General features: G+C 39.7%; 1 protein-coding gene across 1 annotated transcript in view; it reads left to right on the top strand.

The window, feature by feature from the left end:
- Positions 1-15,443, top strand: part of LOC106588536 (uncharacterized) — a 76,173-nt gene that overhangs the window by 13,843 nt on the left and 46,887 nt on the right. The window contains exons 29-72 of the mRNA XM_045709208.1: positions 234-394; positions 630-694; positions 842-1,023; positions 1,280-1,440; positions 1,676-1,740; positions 1,888-2,069; positions 2,326-2,486; positions 2,724-2,788; positions 2,936-3,117; positions 3,373-3,533; positions 3,768-3,832; positions 3,980-4,161; positions 4,417-4,577; positions 4,815-4,879; positions 5,027-5,208; positions 5,466-5,626; positions 5,862-5,926; positions 6,073-6,254; positions 6,511-6,671; positions 6,906-6,970; positions 7,118-7,299; positions 7,555-7,715; positions 7,950-8,014; positions 8,162-8,343; positions 8,599-8,759; positions 8,995-9,059; positions 9,207-9,388; positions 9,647-9,807; positions 10,044-10,108; positions 10,256-10,437; positions 10,696-10,856; positions 11,092-11,156; positions 11,304-11,485; positions 11,741-11,901; positions 12,137-12,201; positions 12,349-12,530; positions 12,786-12,946; positions 13,181-13,245; positions 13,393-13,574; positions 13,831-13,991; positions 14,227-14,291; positions 14,439-14,620; positions 14,877-15,037; positions 15,274-15,338. Coding sequence (XP_045565164.1) covers positions 234-394; positions 630-694; positions 842-1,023; positions 1,280-1,440; positions 1,676-1,740; positions 1,888-2,069; positions 2,326-2,486; positions 2,724-2,788; positions 2,936-3,117; positions 3,373-3,533; positions 3,768-3,832; positions 3,980-4,161; positions 4,417-4,577; positions 4,815-4,879; positions 5,027-5,208; positions 5,466-5,626; positions 5,862-5,926; positions 6,073-6,254; positions 6,511-6,671; positions 6,906-6,970; positions 7,118-7,299; positions 7,555-7,715; positions 7,950-8,014; positions 8,162-8,343; positions 8,599-8,759; positions 8,995-9,059; positions 9,207-9,388; positions 9,647-9,807; positions 10,044-10,108; positions 10,256-10,437; positions 10,696-10,856; positions 11,092-11,156; positions 11,304-11,485; positions 11,741-11,901; positions 12,137-12,201; positions 12,349-12,530; positions 12,786-12,946; positions 13,181-13,245; positions 13,393-13,574; positions 13,831-13,991; positions 14,227-14,291; positions 14,439-14,620; positions 14,877-15,037; positions 15,274-15,338 — 5,938 coding nt within the window. The remainder of the gene's footprint in view (positions 1-233; positions 395-629; positions 695-841; positions 1,024-1,279; positions 1,441-1,675; positions 1,741-1,887; positions 2,070-2,325; positions 2,487-2,723; positions 2,789-2,935; positions 3,118-3,372; positions 3,534-3,767; positions 3,833-3,979; positions 4,162-4,416; positions 4,578-4,814; positions 4,880-5,026; positions 5,209-5,465; positions 5,627-5,861; positions 5,927-6,072; positions 6,255-6,510; positions 6,672-6,905; positions 6,971-7,117; positions 7,300-7,554; positions 7,716-7,949; positions 8,015-8,161; positions 8,344-8,598; positions 8,760-8,994; positions 9,060-9,206; positions 9,389-9,646; positions 9,808-10,043; positions 10,109-10,255; positions 10,438-10,695; positions 10,857-11,091; positions 11,157-11,303; positions 11,486-11,740; positions 11,902-12,136; positions 12,202-12,348; positions 12,531-12,785; positions 12,947-13,180; positions 13,246-13,392; positions 13,575-13,830; positions 13,992-14,226; positions 14,292-14,438; positions 14,621-14,876; positions 15,038-15,273; positions 15,339-15,443) is intronic.

The raw sequence follows: 15,443 nt of genomic DNA, 5'->3' as shown, positions 1-15,443 counted from the left end.
GCTCCAGAATTATCCATTGACATGTAATGTTCAGTTGTGGCACCTTTGAAGTTAAATCACGCTGTGGAATTGATCAAACAATTGCAGCTACATCAGCAACATTTCACTGTCCTCCCCCCAACAGCCCACGTTATCAAGTTGTACACACTAGCACATCACCAGTACAGTTTAAGCACACCTTGCAATTGGAGCACCTTTCACATTCTAAAAGAGTGTAATTTTTTTGATTTCAGATGCCCCTGCAACAACAACTGTTCCTGCTACAATTGCCATAACAACGGCACCTCCTCCAATGGTGGAATTACAAGTCACCTTGCAACAAGTTTTTGTACCAGCCTTGACTGACCCTCAAAGCACAGAATTCAAAACACTTTCAGATACCATTACCACAATTGTAAGTCCTCGAAATCCAGATATGACCATTCATTTGTGTCTTTGTTGATGTGGTTATTGACTTTACCTAAGGTTCAAGTGACAATGACTTTAGGCTTAAAGAGCGTTGAGCAATGGGAATAAGGGATTGTTAAAAAAAAAAAGCCGAATAATGTTGTATATATTCTGTTTGGAAAATCTCTCATACTATTTGATAGTCTATTAAAGTTGTCTCTTCTCTCCCCTACTCCTTACAGTGTGACACAATCTTCCGACAAAGCTATGGGCTTTGTTACGTTCAGACGACTGTTACTCAATTCAGGTAATATTGTATTCTACTTTTAAACCATTTTCTTTCATTTAGACATGAACTTCTTTTGAATATATAAGCGTTATTTTTAGCACAACTTTACATTTTCAGTCACCTTTTCACTTGACCCTAACCTATGAACTTTTTGATCCTTTGCAGACCTGTGCCCCGTCTCGGTCAGGATCCTAACACAGAGGTGGGGTTGGAACTGGAGTTCAATGCGACCTCCACTGTACCTGTCCCCAAGGGCAGTGACATTGTTGATACATTGAAAGAGGCTGTGACCAATCCAAACTCTACCTTCAACTTCTCTGTGGATCTGAACTCCATCACTGTGATAAGTAAGCAAACCCAATCAATAGGTGCTCCAGAATTATCCATTGACATGTAATGTTCAGTTGTGGCACCTTTGAAGTTAAATCACGCTGTGGAATTGATCAAACAATTGCAGCTACATCAGCAACATTTCACTGTCCTCCTCCCAACAGCCCACGTTATCAAGTTGTACACACTAGCACATCACCAGTACAGTTTAAGCACACCTTGCAATTGGAGCACCTTTCACATTCTAAAAGAGTGTAATTTTTTTGATTTCAGATGCCCCTGCAACAACAACTGTTCCTGCTACAATTGCCATAACAACGGCACCTCCTCCAATGGTGGAATTACAAGTCACCTTGCAACAAGTTTTTGTACCAGCCTTGACTGACCCTCAAAGCACAGAATTCAAAACACTTTCAGATACCATTACCACAATTGTAAGTCCTCGAAATCCAGATATGACCATTCATTTGTGTCTTTGTTGATGTGGTTATTGACTTTACCTAAGGTTCAAGTGACAATGACTTTAGGCTTAAAGAGCGTTGAGCAATGGGAATAAGGGATTGTTAAAAAAAAAAGGCATAATAATGTTATATATATTCTGTTTGGAAAATCTCTCATACTATCTGATAGTCTATTAAAGTTGTCTCTTCTCTCCCCTACTCCTTACAGTGTGACACAATCTTCCGACAAAGCTATGGGCTTTGTTACGTTCAGACCACTGTTACTCAATTCAGGTAATATTGTATTCTACTTTTAAACCATTTTCTTTCATTCAGACATGAACTTCTTTTGAATATATAAGCGTTATTTTTAGCACAACTTTACATTTTCAGTCACCTTTTCACTTGACCCTAACCTATGAACTTTTTGATCCTTTGCAGACCTGTGCCCCGTCTCGGTCAGGATCCTAACACAGAGGTGGGGTTGGAACTGGAGTTCAATGCGACCTCCACTGTACCTGTCCCCAAGGGCAGTGACATTGTTGATACATTGAAAGAGGCTGTGACCAATCCAAACTCTACCTTCAACTTCTCTGTGGATCTGAACTCCATCACTGTGATAAGTAAGCAAACCCAATCAATAGGTGCTCCAGAATTATCCATTGACATGTAATGTTCAGTTGTGGCAACTTTGAAGTTAAATCACGCTGTGGAATTGATCAAACAATTGCAGCTACATCAGCAACATTTCACTGTCCTCCCCCCAACAGCCCACGTTATCAAGTTGTACACACTAGCACATCACCAGTACAGTTTAAGCACACCTTGCAATTGGAGCACCTTTCACATTCTAAAAGAGTGTAATTTTTTTGATTTCAGATGCCCCTGCAACAACAACTGTTCCTGCTACAATTGCCATAACAACGGCACCTCCTCCAATGGTGGAATTACAAGTCACCTTGCAACAAGTTTTTGTACCAGCCTTGACTGACCCTCAAAGCACAGAATTCAAAACACTTTCAGATACCATTACCACAATTGTAAGTCCTCGAAATCCAGATATGACCATTCATTTGTGTCTTTGTTGATGTGGTTATTGACTTTACCTAAGGTTCAAGTGACAATGACTTTAGGCTTAAAGAGCGTTGAGCAATGGGAATAAGGGATTGTTAAAAAAAAAAAATGCATAATAATGTTATATATATTCTGTTTGGAAAATCTCTCATACTATCTGATAGTCTATTAAAGTTGTCTCTTCTCTCCCCTACTCCTTACAGTGTGACACAATCTTTCGACAAAGCTATGGGCTTTGTTACGTTCAGACCACTGTTACTCAATTCAGGTAATATTGTATTCTACTTTTAAACCATTTTCTTTCATTCAGACATGAACTTCTTTTGAATATATAAGCGTTATTTTTAGCACAACTTTACATTTTCAGTCACCTTTTCACTTGACCCTAACCTATGAACTTTTTGATCCTTTGCAGACCTGTGCCCCGTCTCGGTCAGGATCCTAACACAGAGGTGGGGTTGGAACTGGAGTTCAATGCGACCTCCACTGTACCTGTCCCCAAGGGCAGTGACATTGTTGATACATTGAAAGAGGCTGTGACCAATCCAAACTCTACCTTCAACTTCTCTGTGGATCTGAACTCCATCACTGTGATAAGTAAGCAAACCCAATCAATAGGTGCTCCAGAATTATCCATTGACATGTAATGTTCAGTTGTGGCACCTTTGAAGTTAAATCACGCTGTGGAATTGATCAAACAATTGCAGCTACATCAGCAACATTTCACTGTCCTCCACCTACAGCCCACGTTATCAAGTTGTACACACTAGCACATCACCAGTACAGTTTAAGCACACCTTGCAATTGGAGCACCTTTCAAATTCTAAAAGAGTGTAATTTTTTTGATTTCAGATGCCCCTGCAACAACAACTGTTCCTGCTACAATTGCCATAACAACGGCACCTCCTCCAATGGTGGAATTACAAGTCACCTTGCAACAAGTTTTTGTACCAGCCTTGACTGACCCTCAAAGCACAGAATTCAAAACACTTTCAGATACCATTACCACAATTGTAAGTCCTCGAAATCCAGATATGACCATTCATTTGTGTCTTTGTTGATGTGGTTATTGACTTTACCTAAGGTTCAAGTGACAATGACTTTAGGCTTAAAGAGCGTTGAGCAATGGGAATAAGGGATTGTTAAAAAAAAAGGCATAATAATGTTATATATATTCTGTTTGGAAAATCTCTCATACTATCTGATAGTCTATTAAAGTTGTCTCTTCTCTCCCCTACTCCTTACAGTGTGACACAATCTTCCGACAAAGCTATGGGCTTTGTTACGTTCAGACGACTGTTACTCAATTCAGGTAATATTGTATTCTACTTTTAAACCATTTTCTTTCATTCAGACATGAACTTCTTTTGAATATATAAGTGTTATTTTTAGCACAACTTTACATTTTCAGTCACCTTTTCACTTGACCCTAACCTATGAACTTTTTGATCCTTTGCAGACCTGTGCCCCGTCTCGGTCAGGATCCTAACACAGAGGTGGGGTTGGAACTGGAGTTCAATGCGACCTCCACTGTACCTGTCCCCAAGGGCAGTGACATTGTTGATACATTGAAAGAGGCTGTGACCAATCCAAACTCTACCTTCAACTTCTCTGTGGATCTGAACTCCATCACTGTGATAAGTAAGCAAACCCAATCAATAGGTGCTCCAGAATTATCCATTGACATGTAATGTTCAGTTGTGGCACCTTTGAAGTTAAATCACGCTGTGGAATTGATCAAACAATTGCAGCTACATCAGCAACATTTCACTGTCCTCCCCCAACAGCCCACGTTATCAAGTTGTACACACTAGCACATCACCAGTACAGTTTAAGCACACCTTGCAATTGGAGCACCTTTCACATTCTAAAAGAGTGTAATTTTTTTGATTTCAGATGCCCCTGCAACAACAACTGTTCCTGCTACAATTGCCATAACAACGGCACCTCCTCCAATGGTGGAATTACAAGTCACCTTGCAACAAGTTTTTGTACCAGCCTTGACTGACCCTCAAAGCACAGAATTCAAAACACTTTCAGATACCATTACCACAATTGTAAGTCCTCGAAATCCAGATATGACCATTCATTTGTGTCTTTGTTGATGTGGTTATTGACTTTACCTAAGGTTCAAGTGACAATGACTTTAGGCTTAAAGAGCGTTGAGCAATGGGAATAAGGGATTGTTAAAAAAAAAAAGGCCGAAATAATGTTGTATATATTCTGTTTGGAAAATCTCTCATACTATCTGATAGTCTATTAAAGTTGTCTCTTCTCTCCCCTACTCCTTACAGTGTGACACAATCTTCCGACAAAGCTATGGGCTTTGTTACGTTCAGACGACTGTTACTCAATTCAGGTAATATTGTATTCTACTTTTAAACCATTTTCTTTCATTCAGACATGAACTTCTTTTGAATATATAAGCGTTATTTTTAGCACAACTTTACATTTTCAGTCACCTTTTCACTTGACCCTAACCTATGAACTTTTTGATCCTTTGCAGACCTGTGCCCCGTCTCGGTCAGGATCCTAACACAGAGGTGGGGTTGGAACTGGAGTTCAATGCGACCTCCACTGTACCTGTCCCCAAGGGCAGTGACATTGTTGATACATTGAAAGAGGCTGTGACCAATCCAAACTCTACCTTCAACTTCTCTGTGGATCTGAACTCCATCACTGTGATAAGTAAGCAAACCCAATCAATAGGTGCTCCAGAATTATCCATTGACATGTAATGTTCAGTTGTGGCACCTTTGAAGTTAAATCACGCTGTGGAATTGATCAAACAATTGCAGCTACATCAGCAACATTTCACTGTCCTCCCCCCAACAGCCCACGTTATCAAGTTGTACACACTAGCACATCACCAGTACAGTTTAAGCACACGTTGCAATTGGAGCACCTTTCAAATTCTAAAAGAGTGTCATTTTTTTTGATTTCAGATGCCCCTGCAACAACAACTGTTCCTGCTACAATTGCCATAACAACGGCACCTCCTCCAGTAGTGGAATTACAAGTCACCTTGCAACAAGTTTTTGTACCAGCCTTGACTGACCCTCAAAGCACAGAATTCAAAACACTTTCAGATACCATTACCACAATTGTAAGTCCTCGAAATCCAGATATGACCATTCATTTGTGTCTTTGTTGATGTGGTTATTGACTTTACCTAAGGTTCAAGTGACAATGACTTTAGGCTTAAAGAGCGTTGAGCAATGGGAATAAGGGATTGTTAAAAAAAAAAGGCATAATAATGTTATATATATTCTGTTTGGAAAATCTCTCATACTATCTGATAGTCTATTAAAGTTGTCTCTTCTCTCCCCTACTCCTTACAGTGTGACACAATCTTCCGACAAAGCTATGGGCTTTGTTACGTTCAGACGACTGTTACTCAATTCAGGTAATATTGTATTCTACTTTTAAACCATTTTCTTTCATTTAGACATGAACTTCTTTTGAATATATAAGTGTATTTTTAGCACAACTTTACATTTTCAGTCACCTTTTCACTTGACCCTAACCTATGAACTTTTTGATCCTTTGCAGACCTGTGCCCCGTCTCGGTCAGGATCCTAACACAGAGGTGGGGTTGGAACTGGAGTTCAATGCGACCTCCACTGTACCTGTCCCCAAGGGCAGTGACATTGTTGATACATTGAAAGAGGCTGTGACCAATCCAAACTCTACCTTCAACTTCTCTGTGGATCTGAACTCCATCACTGTGATAAGTAAGCAAACCCAATCAATAGGTGCTCCAGAATTATCCATTGACATGTAATGTTCAGTTGTGGCACCTTTGAAGTTAAATCACGCTGTGGAATTGATCAAACAATTGCAGCTACATCAGCAACATTTCACTGTCCTCCCCCCAACAGCCCACGTTATCAAGTTGTACACACTAGCACATCACCAGTACAGTTTAAGCACACCTTGCAATTGGAGCACCTTTCACATTCTAAAAGAGTGTAATTTTTTTGATTTCAGATGCCCCTGCAACAACAACTGTTCCTGCTACAATTGCCATAACAACGACACCTCCTCCAATGGTGGAATTACAAGTCACCTTGCAACAAGTTTTTGTACCAGCCTTGACTGACCCTCAAAGCGCAGAATTCAAAACACTTTCAGATACCATTACCACAATTGTAAGTCCTCGAAATCCAGATATGACCATTCATTTGTTTCTTTGTTGATGTGGTTATTGACTTTACCTAAAGTTCAAGTGACAATGACTTTAGGCTTAAAGAGCGTTGAGCAATGGGAATAAGGGATTGTTAAAAAAAAAGGCATAATAATGTTATATATATTCTGTTTGGAAAATCTCTCATACAATTTGATAGTCTATTAAAGTTGTCTCTTCTCTCCCCTACTCCTTACAGTGTGACACAATCTTCCGACAAAGCTATGGGCTTTGTTACGTTCAGACGACTGTTACTCAATTCAGGTAATATTGTATTCTACTTTTAAACCATTTTCTTTCATTCAGACATGAACTTCTTTTGAATATATAAGCGTTATTTTTAGCACAACTTTACATTTTCAGTCACCTTTTCACTTGACCCTAACCTATGAACTTTTTGATCCTTTGCAGACCTGTGCCCCGTCTCGGTCAGGATCCTAACACAGAGGTGGGGTTGGAACTGGAGTTCAATGCGACCTCCACTGTACCTGTCCCCAAGGGCAGTGACATTGTTGATACATTGAAAGAGGCTGTGACCAATCCAAACTCTACCTTCAACTTCTCTGTGGATCTGAACTCCATCACTGTGATAAGTAAGCAAACCCAATCAATAGGTGCTCCAGAATTATCCATTGACATGTAATGTTCAGTTGTGGCACCTTTGAAGTTAAATCACGCTGCGGAATTGATCAAACAATTGCAGCTACATCAGCAACATTTCACTGTCCTCCCCCAACAGCCCACGTTATCAAGTTGTACACACTAGCACATCACCAGTACAGTTTAAGCACACCTTGCAATTGGAGCACCTTTCACATTCTAAAAGAGTGTAATTTTTTTGATTTCAGATGCCCCTGCAACAACAACTGTTCCTGCTACAATTGCCATAACAACGGCACCTCCTCCAATGGTGGAATTACAAGTCACCTTGCAACAAGTTTTTGTACCAGCCTTGACTGACCCTCAAAGCACAGAATTCAAAACACTTTCAGATACCATTACCACAATTGTAAGTCCTCGAAATCCAGATATGACCATTCATTTGTGTCTTTGTTGATGTGGTTATTGACTTTACCTAAGGTTCAAGTGACAATGACTTTAGGCTTAAAGAGCGTTGAGCAATGGGAATAAGGGATTGTTAAAAAAAAAGGCATAATAATGTTATATATATTCTGTTTGGAAAATCTCTCATACTATCTGATAGTCTATTAAAGTTGTCTCTTCTCTCCCCTACTCCTTACAGTGTGACACAATCTTCCGACAAAGCTATGGGCTTTGTTACGTTCAGACGACTGTTACTCAATTCAGGTAATATTGTATTCTACTTTTAAACCATTTTCTTTCATTTAGACATGAACTTCTTTTGAATATATAAGTGTTATTTTTAGCACAACTTTACATTTTCAGTCACCTTTTCACTTGACCCTAACCTATGAACTTTTTGATCCTTTGCAGACCTGTGCCCCGTCTCGGTCAGGATCCTAACACAGAGGTGGAGTTGGAACTGGAGTTCAATGCGACCTCCACTGTACCTGTCCCCAAGGGCAGTGACATTGTTGATACATTGAAAGAGGCTGTGACCAATCCAAACTCTACCTTCAACTTCTCTGTGGATCTGAACTCCATCACTGTGATAAGTAAGCAAACCCAATCAATGGGTGCTCCAGAATTATCCATTGACATGTAACGTTCAGTTGTGGCACCTTTGAAGTTAAATCACGCTGTGGAATTGATCAAACAATTGCAGCTACATCAGCAACATTTCACTGTCCTCCCCCCAACAGCCCACGTTATCAAGTTGTACACACTAGCACATCACCAGTACAGTTTAAGCACACCTTGCAATTGGAGCACCTTTCACATTCTAAAAGAGTGTAATTTTTTTATTTCAGATGCCCCTGCAACAACAACTGTTCCTGCTACAATTGCCATAACAACGGCACCTCCTCCAATGGTGGAATTACAAGTCACCTTGCAACAAGTTTTTGTACCAGCCTTGACTGACCCTCAAAGCACAGAATTCAAAACACTTTCAGATACCATTACCACAATTGTAAGTCCTCGAAATCCAGATATGACCATTCATTTGTGTCTTTGTTGATGTGGTTATTGACTTTACCTAAGGTTCAAGTGACAATGACTTTAGGCTTAAAGAGCGTTGAGCAATGGGAATAAGGGATTGTTAAAAAAAAATAGCCGAAGAATGTTGTATATATTCTGTTTGGAAAATCTCTCATACTATTTGATAGTCTATTAAAGTTGTCTCTTCTCTCCCCTACTCCTTACAGTGTGACACAATCTTCCGACAAAGCTATGGGCTTTGTTACGTTCAGACGACTGTTACTCAATTCAGGTAATATTGTATTCTACTTTTAAACCATTTTCTTTCATTTAGACATGAACTTCTTTTGAATATATAAGTGTTATTTTTAGCACAACTTTACATTTTCAGTCACCTTTTCACTTGACCCTAACCTATGAACTTTTTGATCCTTTGCAGACCTGTGCCCCGTCTCGGTCAGGATCCTAACACAGAGGTGGGGTTGGAACTGGAGTTCAATGCGACCTCCACTGTACCTGTCCCCAAGGGCAGTGACATTGTTGATACATTGAAAGAGGCTGTGACCAATCCAAACTCTACCTTCAACTTCTCTGTGGATCTGAATTCCATCACTGTGATAAGTAAGCAAACCCAATCAATAGGTGCTCCAGAATTATCCATTGACATGTAACGTTCAGTTGTGGCACCTTTGAAGTTAAATCACGCTGCGGAATTGATCAAACAATTGCAGCTACATCAGCAACATTTCACTGTCCTCCCCCCAACAGCCCACGTTATCAAGTTGTACACACTAGCGTATCACCAGTACAGTTTAAGCACACCTTGCAATTGGAGCACCTTTCAAATTCTAAAAGAGTGTAATTTTTTATTAATTTCAGATGCCCCTGCAACAACAACTGTTCCTGCTACAATTGCCATAACAACGGCACCTCCTCCAATGGTGGAATTACAAGTCACCTTGCAACAAGTTTTTGTACCAGCCTTGACTGACCCTCAAAGCACAGAATTCAAAACACTTTCAGATACCATTACCACAATTGTAAGTCCTCGAAATCCAGATATGACCATTCATTTGTGTCTTTGTTGATGTGGTTATTGACTTTACCTAAGGTTCAAGTGACAATGACTTTAGGCTTAAAGAGCGTTGAGCAATGGGAATAAGGGATTGTTAAAAAAAAAAATGCCGAAAAATGTTGAATATATTCCGTTTGGAAAATCTCTCATACTATTTGATAGTCTATTAAAGTTGTCTCTTCTCTCCCCTACTCCTTACAGTGTGACACAATCTTCCGACAAAGCTATGGGCTTTGTTACGTTCAGACGACTGTTACTCAATTCAGGTAATATTGTATTCTACTTTTAAACCATTTTCTTTCATTTAGACATGAACTTCTTTTGAATATATAAGCGTTATTTTTAGCACAACTTTACATTTTCAGTCACCTTTTCACTTGACCCTAACCTATGAACTTTTTGATCCTTTGCAGACCTGTGCCCCGTCTCGGTCAGGATCCTAACACAGAGGTGGAGTTGGAACTGGAGTTCAATGCGACCTCCACTGTACCTGTCCCCAAGGGCAGTGACATTGTTGATACATTGAAAGAGGCTGTGACCAATCCAAACTCTACCTTCAACTTCTCTGTGGATCTGAACTCCATCACTGTGATAAGTAAGCAAACCCAATCAATAGGTGCTCCAGAATTATCCATTGACATGTAATGTTCAGTTGTGGCACCTTTGAAGTTAAATCACGCTGTGGAATTGATCAAACAATTGCAGCTACATCAGCAACATTTCACTGTCCTCCCCCCAACAGCCCACATTATCAAGTTGTACACAGTAGCGTATCACCAGTACAGTTTAAGCACACCTTGCAATTGGAGCACCTTTCAAATTCTAAAAGAGTGTAATTTTTTATTAATTTCAGATGCCCCTGCAACAACAACTGTTCCTGCTACAATTGCCATAACAACGGCACCTCCTCCAATGGTGGAATTACAAGTCACCTTGCAACAAGTTTTTGTACCAGCCTTGACTGACCCTCAAAGCACAGAATTCAAAACACTTTCAGATACCATTACCACAATTGTAAGTCCTCGAAATCCAGATATGACCATTCATTTGTGTCTTTGTTGATGTGGTTATTGACTTTACCTAAGGTTCAAGTGACAATGACTTTAGGCTTAAAGAGCGTTGAGCAATGGGAATAAGGGATTGTTAAAAAAAAATAGCCGAAAAATGTTGTATATATTCTGCTTGGAAAATCTCTCATACTATTTGATAGTCTATTAAAGTTGTCTCTTCTCTCCCCTACTCCTTACAGTGTGACACAATCTTCCGACAAAGCTATGGGCTTTGTTACGTTCAGACGACTGTTACTCAATTCAGGTAATATTGTATTCTACTTTTAAACCATTTTCTTTCATTTAGACATGAACTTCTTTTGAATATATAAGCGTTATTTTTAGCACAACTTTACATTTTCAGTCACCTTTTCACTTGACCCTAACCTATGAACTTTTTGATCCTTTGCAGACCTGTGCCCCGTCTCGGTCAGGATCCTAACACAGAGGTGGGGTTGGAACTGGAGTTCAATGCGACCTCCACTGTACCTGTCCCCAAGGGCAGTGACATTGTTGATACATTGAAAGAGGCTGTGACCAATCCAAACTCTACCTTCAACTTCTCTGTGGATCTGAACTCCATCACTGTGATAAGTAAGCAAACCCAATCAATGGGTGCTCCAGAATTATCCATTGACATGTAACGTTCAGTTGTGGCACCTTTGAAGTTAAATCACGCTGCGGAATTGATCAAACAATTGCAGCTACATCAGCAACATTTCACTGTCCTCCCCCCAACAGCCCACGTTATCAAGTTGTACACACTAGCACATCACCAGTACAGTTTAAGCACACCTTGCAATTGGAGCACCTTTCAAATTCTAAAAGAGTGTAATTTTTTTATTTCAGATGCCCCTGCAACAACAACTGTTCCTGCTACAATTGCCATAACAACGGCACCTCCTCCAATGGTGGAATTACAAGTCACCTTGCAACAAGTTTTTGTACCAGCCTTGACTGACCCTCAAAGCACAGAATTCAAAACACTTTCAGATACCATTACCACAATTGTAAGTCCTCGAAATCCAGATATGACCATTCATTTGTGTCTTTGTTGATGTGGTTATTGACTTTACCTAAGGTTCAAGTGACAATGACTTTAGGCTTAAAGAGCGTTGAGCAATGGGAATAAGGGATTGTTAAAAAAAAATAGCCGAAGAATGTTGTATATATTCTGCTTGGAAAATCTCTCATACTATTTGATAGTCTATTAAAGTTGTCTCTTCTCTCCCCTACTCCTTACAGTGTGACACAATCTTCCGACAAAGCTATGGGCTTTGTTACGTTCAGACGACTGTTACTCAATTCAGGTAATATTGTATTCTACTTTTAAACCATTTTCTTTCATTTAGACATGAACTTCTTTTGAATATATAAGTGTTATTTTTAGCACAACTTTACATTTTCAGTCACCTTTTCACTTGACCCTAACCTATGAACTTTTTGATCCTTTGCAGACCTGTGCCCCGTCTCGGTCAGGATCCTAACACAGAGGTGGGGTTGGAACTGGAGTTCAATGCGACCTCCACTGTACCTGTCCCCAAGGGCAGTGACATTGTTGATACATTGAAAGAGGCTGTGACCAATCCAAACTCTACCTTCAACTTCTCTGTGGATCTGAACTCCATCACTGTGATAAGTAAGCAAACCCAATCAATAGGTGCTCCAGAATTATCCATTGACATGTAATGTTCAGTTGTGGCACCTTTGAAGTTAAATCACGCTGCGGAATTGATCAAACAATTGCAGCTACATCAGCAACATTTCACTGTCCTCCCCCAACAGCCCACGTTATCAAGTTGTACACACTAGCACATCACCAGTACAGTTTAAGCACACCTTGCAATTGGAGCATCTTTCACATTCTAAAAGAGTGTAATTTTTTTGATTTCAGATGCCCCTGCAACAACAACTGTTCCTGCTACAATTGCCATAACAACGGCACCTCCTCCAATGGTGGAATTACAAGTCACCTTGCAACAAGTTTTTGTACCAGCCTTGACTGACCCTCAAAGCACAGAATTCAAAACACTTTCAGATACCATTACCACAATTGTAAGTCCTCGAAATCCAGATATGACCATTCATTTGTGTCTTTGTTGATGTGGTTATTGACTTTACCTAAGGTTCAAGTGACAATGACTTTAGGCTTAAAGAGCGTTGAGCAATGGGAATAAGGGATTGTTAAAAAAAAAGGCATAATAATGTTATATATATTCTGTTTGGAAAATCTCTCATACTATCTGATAGTCTATTAAAGTTGTCTCTTCTCTCCCCTACTCCTTACAGTGTGACACAATCTTCCGACAAAGCTATGGGCTTTGTTATGTTCAGACGACTGTTACTCAATTCAGGTAATATTGTATTCTACTTTTAAACCATTTTCATTCATTTAGACATGAACTTCTTTTGAATATATAAGTGTTATTTTTAGCACAACTTTACATTTTCAGTCACCTTTTCACTTGACCCTAACCTATGAACTTTTTGATCCTTTGCAGACCTGTGCCCCGTCTCGGTCAGGATCCTAACACAGAGGTGGAGTTGGAACTGGAGTTCAATGCGACCTCCACTGTACCTGTCCCCAAGGGCAGTGACATTGTTGATACATTGAAAGAGGCTGTGACCAATCCAAACTCTAACTTCAACTTCTCTGTGGATCTGAACTCCATCACTGTGATAAGTAAGCAAACCCAATCAATAGGTGCTCCAGAATTATCCATTGACATGTAATGTTCAGTTGTGGCACCTTTGAAGTTAAATCACGCTGCGGAATTGATCAAACAATTGCAGCTACATCAGCAACATTTCACTGTCCTCCCCCCAACAGCCCACGTTATCAAGTTGTACACACTAGCACATCACCAGTACAGTTTAAGCACACCTTGCAATTGGAGCACCTTTCACATTCTAAAAGAGTGTAATTTTTTTGATTTCAGATGCCCCTGCAACAACAACTGTTCCTGCTACAATTGCCATAACAACGGCACCTCCTCCAGTAGTGGAATTACAAGTCACCTTGCAACAAGTTTTTGTACCAGCCTTGACTGACCCTCAAAGCACAGAATTCAAAACACTTTCAGATACCATTACCACAATTGTAAGTCCTCGAAATCCAGATATGACCATTCATTTGTGTCTTTGTTGATGTGGTTATTGACTTTACCTAAGGTTCAAGTGACAATGACTTTAGGCTTAAAGAGCGTTGAGCAATGGGAATAAGGGATTGTTAAAAAGAAATAGCCGAAGAATGTTGTATATATTCTGTTTGGAAAATCTCTCATACTATTTGATAGTCTATTAAAGTTGTCTCTTCTCTCCCCTACTCCTTACAGTGTGACACAATCTTCCGACAAAGCTATGGGCTTTGTTACGTTCAGACGACTGTTACTCAATTCAGGTAATATTGTATTCTACTTTTAAACCATTTTCATTCATTTAGACATGAACTTCTTTTGAATATATAAGTGTTATTTTTAGCACAACTTTACATTTTCAGTCACCTTTTCACTTGAACCTAACCTATGAACTTTTTGATCCTTTGCAGACCTGTGCCCCGTCTCGGTCAGGATCCTAACACAGAGGTGGGGTTGGAACTGGAGTTCAATGCGACCTCCACTGTACCTGTCCCCAAGGGCAGTGACATTGTTGATACATTGAAAGAGGCTGTGACCAATCCAAACTCTACCTTCAACTTCTCTGTGGATCTGAACTCCATCACTGTGATAAGTAAGCAAACCCAATCAATAGGTGCTCCAGAATTATCCATTGACATGTAACGTTCAGTTGTGGCACCTTTGAAGTTAAATCACGCTGCGGAATTGATCAAACAATTGCAGCTACATCAGCAACATTTCACTGTCCTCCCCCCAACAGCCCACGTTATCAAGTTGTACACACTAGCACATCACCAGTACAGTTTAAGCACACCTTGCAATTGGAGCACCTTTCACATTCTAAAAGAGTGTAATTTTTTTGATTTCAGATGCCCCTGCAACAACAACTGTTCCTGCTACAATTGCCATAACAACGGCACCTCCTCCAGTGGTGGAATTACAAGTCACCTTGCAACAAGTTTTTGTACCAGCCTTGACTGACCCTCAAAGCACAGAATTCAAAACACTTTCAGATACCATTACCACAATTGTAAGTCCTCGAAATCCAGATATGACCATTCATTTGTGTCTTTGTTGATGTGGTTATTGACTTTACCTAAGGTTCAAGTGACAATGACTTTAGGCTTAAAGAGCGTTGAGCAATGGGAATAAGGGATTGTTAAAAAAAAAAATGCAGAAAAATGTTGAATATATTCCGTTTGGAAAATCTCTCATACTATTTGATAGTCTATTAAAGTTGTCTCTTCTCTCTCCTACTCCTTACAGTGTGACACAATCTTCCGACAAAGCTATGGGCTTTGTTATGTTCAGACGACTGTTACTCAATTCAGGTAATATTGTATTCTACTTTTAAACCATTTTCTTTCATTTAGACATGAACTTCTTTTGAATATATAAGTGTATTTTTAGCACAACTTTACATTTTCAGTCACCTT

Source organism: Salmo salar, chromosome ssa27 (assembly GCF_905237065.1).
Source record: "Salmo salar chromosome ssa27, Ssal_v3.1, whole genome shotgun sequence".
Lineage (NCBI taxonomy): Eukaryota > Metazoa > Chordata > Actinopteri > Salmoniformes > Salmonidae > Salmo > Salmo salar.
Note: the sequence above shows the minus strand (reverse complement) of the source record. Positions and strands in the feature narration are given on the sequence as shown.